Below are 8,515 nucleotides of genomic sequence, written 5' to 3' on the forward strand. Positions count from 1 at the left end.
TTCAATTCACCTATAGCGCATGTGTTTGGACTGTGGGGGAAACTGGAGCACCTGGAGGAAACCCACCCCAACACGGGGAGAACATGCAAACTCTACACGGAATATTTATTTTGCTTACACTTCACTTTAAGGTGATCTTGTTATAGTGTAACTATTCATTTAGCTGCTGAGTAACATTAATTAATGACACGTACTTGTGGTTAGGGTTAGAATGAGGGTAAGGTTTACGCTTAGTTGTAAGTAATGATGCATAATTAATTGTATTTTCTACAAAATGGTTCATTGCAAACTGTAGAAAACAATTTATATAAACAAATTAAGTTGAATGTTTCTAAATTTTGATTTGTTTGTTTAAATTCAGCCCATATAAATAGTTTGCAACCATTTACCCTAAAATTCAGTAAATCTAATGAATAATTGTTTTCAGTGTACTATAGTAAAGACATTGAACATGTAACAAGGACACCTTAAAATAGTGTTATCTTTATTTATTTATTTTTTTAGAAGAAATTACTTTTGTTTTTACTAGTAAGGATGCATTAAATTGATCAAAGATGGCAGTAGAGATCATTTTTTAACACTGATTGCTGACAATCAGTCAAAAACTCTCAGACAGATCATGAATTGTATTGTTTTGAACTCAAAATGACTATATGAAAAAGGTTTTGCAGGTACTGTTTATTGTATTGAGCCAAATGGAATGTTTTTTTTATTATTAAATATTCAGATTTGAGTAAAAATAAAGTTGCAGTCTATATATATATATATAAAAAAAAAAAATATATATATATATATATATATATATATATATATATATATATATATATATATATATATATATATATATATATATATATATATATATATATATATATATGAATGCATGTAGCCTCAAATATAAATATCCAACTAATTTTAATTTTCAAATAATTATAAACCCAAACATCTTATAGTTTTCATTTAAAGGGATGGTTTACCCAACAATGTCAAATTTAGTCATTTAATTAATGTTGTAATTTACTTGCCTTAAATACTGTGCATAAATTCAACAGCTCTGTATGAATGGATTCAGAGAAGCAAAGTGATTTCTTTGTTATACAAATACACTCACCTGCCACTTTATTAGGTACACCTGTCCAACTGCTTATCGCAAATTGAGTTAACACCAATCACATGGCAGCAACTCAATGCATGTAGGCTGGTGGTAAAGGTGTGGGGGATTTTTCTTGGCAGACTTTGGGCCCATTAGTACCAATTTAGCATCGTGTCAGCGCCACAGCCTACCTGAGTATTGTTGCTGATCATGTCCATCCCTTTATGGCCACCACAGTGTACCCATCTTCTGATGGCTACTTCCAGCAGGATAATGCGCCATGTCATAAAGCGTGAATCGTCTCAGACTGGTTTCTTAAACATGACAATGAGTTCACTGTAATCAAATGGCCTCCAAAGTCACCAGAACTCAATCCAATAGAGCACCTTTGGGATGTGATGGAAGGGGAGATTCGCATCATGGATGTGCAGCCGACAAATCTGCAGCAACTACGTGATGCTATCATGTCAATATGGAGCAAAATCTCTGAGGAATATTTCCAGTACCTTGTTGAATCTATCAAGGCAGTTCTGAAGGCAAAAGAAGTCCAACACGGTACTAGTAAGGTGTACCTAATAAAGTGGCTGGTGAGTATGTTTAGCAGAATAATCATATTTTTTGACTTAAGAATGTTACAAATATCAAGACATTTATTGCACATGCTTAAGAAAAATTAAGTAAATTGAGTAAGAAATTAGTTGATGACCGTTTATGGATTAAATTCAGGAAATAATAATGATTATTTCTCAAGTATTTTTATATAAAGCTAAAAGGCTCATTTAGCCTCATATTTAAGGAATTAAAAGAGTTATTTCACACTTATCGGGGTTTATGTAGTATTATATCAAGAAATTAAATTAACTTAGTTCAAATTAAATTAGTTTTCAGACAAATTACATATAGAAAAGTAATTTAAATACAATTTTAACGATGTAAATAGTAATGAATTATTTTAATTTATTATTTTTTAATTTACCCAACTCTTCTCCCATAGTAATTATACACACAGTATATGTGTGATGAGATCTGTTTAGTTACTGACAACCAAATATGTTGTTCAGCAGGAAAAAAAAAACATTTATATGGCTTTCAGTGACCTGAGGGTGAGCAAATGATGGCAGAACTTTCATTTTTTTATTGTACTGTCTCTTTAAGAAGAAAAAAATAATAACAGATCGATGAAGATTTCATGTTATGCATGCCAAGTTTGCTCAGAAACATGACACAAACAGAGGAGCATGGTGTGAACAAATGCTTTATTTACCTCTGCCACGTCACACATGACCTCATCACACGCACAAGATACTGACGGACTGAAAGCAGAACTAGCGGGAAAAAAAGTTCTGTGTGTGTTCATCTGCTGAAGAGGTAATGCTCGAGTCGCTAACCAGGAGAAACAAACTCGCTGGGTTTACTAAAATAGGTTTATATATTCATATATACACGCTGGAGCTCTACATTGACTAAACGCAACCGAGGAATATAGTTGTTTCAAAATACTTTATTTTATGACATATGAACTTCAGACAGTAAATATATGGCGGGTAAAATGAGTGTTGAACACGTCATGATTTTTCCTGGTGAATATATTACTGTAGGTGCTGTTGATATGAAATTAACACATAATTTTGGTTAAAACCTAAACAATCCAAACATTCTTATTTTCTATTGTATTCAGGGCAGGTTAATGCCTGGAAAATTCTAGCAGCTTTATTTTCTTTCTCTGAAAGCATTCAAGAGTTTCCTTGGCTGTTTTGGATCATTGTCTTGCTGAAATGTGGTTTTATCTTCATCATCTGGTAATGTCTGAAGCATATAATATTAATTTACACTGACTACTGAGAGATTTCAGCTGCTGTCTGGTCTTTCCATGCCTTTTTACACTTTCCCTTCTTCATGTGTTCATTACTTTTTCGCTGTGCCATTTCATTTTACTACACGTAACTTCTAAATTACTTTAGTTTTCTTTGTGTGTATAGATTGCTTTAGTTGTCATCAACATCTGCTGAAAATGTCCAGCAAACAGCACCTTCAGAAATATGTTTTCTAAGGAAAACAATGACACGCTCAATACTTATTTGACCCTCTATATGAGTTATCTACATTTCAGGAACTTTTTCTCCAGCATCAGAGTCTGTTTCGTCAACATCGTCGCTTTCCGGATCCAAAAGCCGCAGGATTTTCATCATTGTGCTGTTGTCTATTCCTGTAGCCGCGGTTTGCTGCTCCGCTGGTTGCTTTTCATAGTAGTTCTGGAGATTTGCAGGTTGATCTTCGTCACGAAGTGGCATCATACGTGTGTGTCTCTGCATTTCGGTTGCCAGATAATTAGCTAACTCATCTTCCTCGCCGGCAGTGTCGTCGTAATCATCCCTGCTGGCTTGCCTTTGATAATAACGTTCATTTTTAGCTTGCGTTGGTCGTTTTTGGTTTTGTTGCGCTGCACTTGCTAGCTCGAGGATGCTCAGGATGTCCTGAGCAATGTCTGACGTTTCTATTGGCCGCCGATGTGGCGCTGAAGTGAATGTTTTGTGAGCATAACCTGTACGTCCTGGTAAATCCTTCCGGTTTTCATTTCGAAGAAGCTCAAGAAGTTCCTCCGGAGGAATCCGGAGCTTCTGGGAGATTTTGAGTATGTCCGATAAAGACTGCATGGGTTTGACTTCCCTCTCCTCCACGTTTTCTTCCTCCTCATCTTTTTTCTCAACCTCTTCTTCCTCATCATCCTCTTGTCTTTTCTGCTGCTCCTGCTCTTTCTTTTCCAGCATTTGCAGAAGGTAATAATCCACAAGCTTCGCCATGTCCTCAGGCTCCTCCTCCTCCTCCTCCTTTCGTCTCTGCAGCCAATCAGATTGAAGGGATCTCTTCACATCATCATCTTCATCATCATCCTCAAGGTTGCGCGTGAATCCATGCCTCTCTCTTTCTTCTTCCTCGCTCTCCATTTGCTCCTCCAGAGGCGTCCAATCATCAGTTCCCATGATGTCCTCCAAGACCATCTTCCTTTGCCTGTACAAATCTTCATCATCATCATCATCATTTCGTTTGGTGTTGGTTTTAGATGAAGCGATTCCACTCAGCTCCTCGAACACAGACTGCAGGGTCGCCAGCTTTTGTGGCGTATACTGCTCTTCTGCGTTCTCATTGGTCCGTTTGAGCGGCTGATCGTCCTCAAACATGACTGGATACTCTCTGTAGCGTCTCCGGTTTTCAGTGTTAGTCCACGAGTTCCTCCCGTAGTTCTCATCATCTGTTTCCATCATAACTTGTTGTTTTGGTCTTGCAAACTGGTGGTATCTCGGAGTGGCGATGACCTTCTGTGGTGTTTTCATGTGTTCTTCAGTTTGCTGAAGAGTTGTAAGCACCGCTTGAAGCAACTCCTGAGTGTTGTCCTTCTCTTCCCGTCGAGTCGGAGATGCCATGTTTAGCATTGAACGCACACTCTCCATGTCGTCTTCTGCATCCTGATCTGATTGGTCAGGATCTGCTGGAGTCCTCTCGCTGAGGCTTTGGATGTATCGTAGAGCTCGAAGCATCTCAGCGCTGGGTGGTGGACGGATTTGGGATGGGGGTCCATAAGAAACGGGTTCAGTTCCACTAAGGCGATGTTCTCTCAGTGTGGCTCCGTGTGCTGTGTGTATTAGGGAGAGAAGAAGGGGCAGAAGAAGCAGCGAGGGGACGAGGAATACGCCTGCTGCGCAGCATCGAGATGACGACGAGGATGACGACATGCTTCACCTGAGAGCGGGAGGGAGAGATGGTGAGTCAGACTGAGTTACATGTGAGAGAAAAACATGTGCTGAAGCTGTCCCTTGGGCGGTGGTCTTTTAAAAGGTGATAAAATGTACAGTTTGTGCACTTTTAAGGGAAAATATAAGGGTAAAGGTGGAAAGGGGCTATTCTAGTGAGTTTTGTGTGTGTTTTTTACACATTATATGACATTTTATTCAATAATTCATTAATTCATCCTTATTTATTAAGAGTTGCCACAGTGGAATGAACCGCCAACTATTCTGGCATATGTTTTACACATTTGCTGTGAGGTGGCAGTGCTAACCACTGAGCCACCGTGCTGCCCTTTATGACATTTATATTCACACTCAAGTTTAATCAATAATTGGATTTTGTTTCAAAGCTTTGTCTTAATGTTTTCATGAATCTGTTGTTTTGGACCCCATTGACATGTCTACACACACAAAGACATGTAGACAAACACATAGCTTGAACTGTTTTAACATTAGGCTCTTTCTGCGTTCCTGACAGCAGTTACGACGGGTGTAGGTGGTTACAATAGTTTTTTTAGCGCAACATGTGCCTCCGACACATGCGCACACACACACACACATACATGCATTCCAGGCAAATTTATTTGGCCTGCAACCCTAATAGTTTTACTGTTGTACTTGAATTTTCTTAATTATTTTTTACATTAGATCAATGATTTTTCCCCTTCTATGTTTTGGACCCCACTGACTTCTAGTTTACAAACACACACATACATTCCAGGCTAATCAAAGTGATTTATTTGGTATGCAAACTCAAAATAAATGGTTTCCTGCTTAAACTTGATTATTATTCAGTTTTTCACACCAACATGAGTGAATTTTTATTTTATTTTTTTAATCTTTAATGTCTTCTTTATTTTGGACCCCATTGACTTACAATATACACACACTCCAGGCAAATCAAGTTGATTTATTTGGCATACAAATGCAAAAAATAAATGGTTTCATGCCTAAACTTGATTATTATTCAGTTTTTCACACCAACATGAGTGAATTTTTATTTTTATAATTATTATTATTTTAATCTTTGTTATTTTGGACCCCATTGACTCACAATATACACACATTCATGGCAAATCAAGGTTATTTGTTTATATATTTTTTTGGCACGCAAACTTGAAAATGGTTAAATTACAATTTTGCTTTTCAGTTTTTTACGGTGAATTAATATTTTATATTTCTATATATTTCTTTTATATATTTAATAATAATAATAATAATTTTATATATATATATATATATATATATATATATATTCGTTGTTTCGTTGACCCCATTGATTTATAATGTATACACACACACACACACACAAGTTTAAGGCTATTTCTTTCACATACAAACCCAAAATTATGCTATTATGCGTAATCTTAAATTTCGTTCAGTTTTTCTCATCACATTTTTTTTTTTATGTCTTTGTTGTTTTGGACTCCATTGACTATCATTGTACACACACATGCACATGCATTCCAGGCAAATCAAGGTGATTTATTTGACATGCAAATTCAAAATTAAAGATTTTGTGGTTAAATTAGAATTTGTTTTAATTCAGTTTATGACTTTAAGATGGGTAAATTAATATTGTATGTATTTATTTTTATTCAATTTAATTATATATATATATATATATATATATATATATATATATATATATATATATATATATATATATATATATTAGATATATATATATATATATATATATATATATATATATATATATATATATATATATATATATATATATATATATATATATATATATATATATATATATTTTTTTTTTTTTTTTTTTTTTTTTTGCCTTTGTTGTTTTGGACCCCATTGACTTTCAATCTACACACATGTGCATTCCAGGCAAATCAAGGTCCTTTATTTGGCATGCAAACTTAAAATAAATAGTTTTATGGTTAAATTACATTTTTGCTTTTCAGTTTCTGACTTTAAGATGGGTAAATTTCTATTTTATTTTAGATTTCTTTATTTTATTTTATATTTGTTGTTTTGGACTCACAAACACATACACACGTATGCACAAAATATAGGCTATTTATATTGTACGCAACCCCGAATTATGTTTTTATTCTTAACCTTTAATTTTTGTTATTATTTAGTAAGTTTTTCACATTAAGATATATGATTCTTTTACCCTCCGCTGTTTTGAACCTCACTGTCTTGCAATACATTTGCAAAGCATTCATAATATTGTTTTTTCTTTTGTTTCATTCTTTTATTTTCCAGAGCAGAAAGTAAGCTGGCATTACTGTGAGTAAATGATTACAGATTTGTTCCAGTCTACCGTTTATCTGGTATAGGGTAACAAAGAGCTACCATTAATGACTTATTGAAGTCTTGTTTACAATGCTAAATCTCCCATTACAGTCTTCACTCCTTTCTCTCTTTCTCTGTTTGTATACCTCTCTCTCTGTGTGTGTGAGTGTGTTTTTCTGACATCTGTTGAAAGCCTGTTGATGAGTGTTTACGGAGCACTCAGTGAGTGCGCGCGCACCCTGCGCTGAAAATCTCATTAGCTTTTAAATTGCTACCGCGACTAAATGAGTCATACCCCGTTGCTACGGGAAACGGCGCGATGATCCGCACTGCTGTTGAACCGTAAAGTGCCGTCAAACGGACACGACGAGGAGCCCGGGGCACGACAATCAGCTTGCTTCAAATCTCTACGATGCACATGCATTCATCGACACTCAAGTGCAAATACAGTATGTAGAACTTTAACATCGGAATCGCTTTTAAAATGTGCGTGTAATTGATACATCACATCTTTGTTGAATTAAAATGAACACAAGCTTCATCAGCTGTTGAGATTTTTATATTCAATTGCGAAGTTTACGATTTTATTGAATTCAGAACTTTTTAAAATACGCGTGCTTTTCTGTTCCTGCTGACGAACGCGCATCTATCGGTTGCGCGCAGCAGGTTGCGTATTAAAGAGGTCACATACGCGTGTCTAAAGAGGGAACATTGATAACTAGTGATGCAAAAATGCATAAAAGAGAGTGTTTAAATGTGAAAAGCCGCTTACCTTTGCTTGAGGTCTGCTTTAGATGGGAGTCGTGAGTGTGTTGCGCATCTCTCTCGGTGTGTGTTTGAGCGAGTTTGGCTCTGGATCTGCCTCAGCACCGCGGACAGCTCCGCCCGTTTGAAGACACGCCACCTGACTCGTGCGTCACTGAGACAACATACGCAAAACAGGCCACACACACACACACATGCACGCACACACATGCACTCCAGGCAAATCAACGTTACTTGTGTGGCACACAAACTCAACATTAATGGTTTAATGCATAACCTTGAATTCTCGTTATTATTCAGTTTGACATCAGGATAGTTGATCCCAAGCACCTCTTTTCCACCATCACCAGTAGTAATTAAGTTAATATTTTCAACTGAAATTGATTGTGTGTAATGTCTATTATAACTGTGGCTTTACTTTATTTTTTACATCAGCAATTAAATTACTGTGAGTGAATTAAACACAGATTACTACAGTCATAGTTTAGAGAGTAGCCTATACTAAAGGTCTCAAACTCGAATTCTGGAGGGCCGCAGCTCTGTAGTTTTTCTTCAACCCTAGTCAAACACAGCTGATCCAACTAATGAAGGTGTTTGAGACTCT

The 8,515-nt window shown here is 36.1% G+C and overlaps 1 protein-coding gene across 1 annotated transcript; it reads right to left on the bottom strand.

The window, feature by feature from the left end:
* Positions 1 to 2,752: 2,752 nt before the first annotated feature.
* Positions 2,753 to 8,017, bottom strand: scg2a (secretogranin II a). The gene is made up of 2 exons (XM_056474433.1): positions 7,919 to 8,017; positions 2,753 to 4,831 (listed from the first exon to the last, which is right to left on the bottom strand). The coding sequence occupies exon 2, from the start codon at positions 4,822 to 4,824 to the stop codon at positions 3,193 to 3,195; it is 1,632 nt and encodes a 543-aa protein (XP_056330408.1). The 5' UTR covers positions 4,825 to 4,831; positions 7,919 to 8,017; the 3' UTR covers positions 2,753 to 3,192.
* Between the last annotated feature and the right edge of the window lie 498 nt (positions 8,018 to 8,515).

The sequence above is a fragment of the Danio aesculapii genome, chromosome 15, assembly GCF_903798145.1.
Source record: "Danio aesculapii chromosome 15, fDanAes4.1, whole genome shotgun sequence".
In the NCBI taxonomy this organism is placed as follows: domain Eukaryota; kingdom Metazoa; phylum Chordata; class Actinopteri; order Cypriniformes; family Danionidae; genus Danio; species Danio aesculapii.

Excerpts from the sequence above, each read along its gene's own strand:
- scg2a (XM_056474433.1), bottom strand. The coding sequence starts at position 4,824 with ATGTCGTCATCCTCGTCGTCATCTCGATGCTGCGCAGCAGGCGTATTC.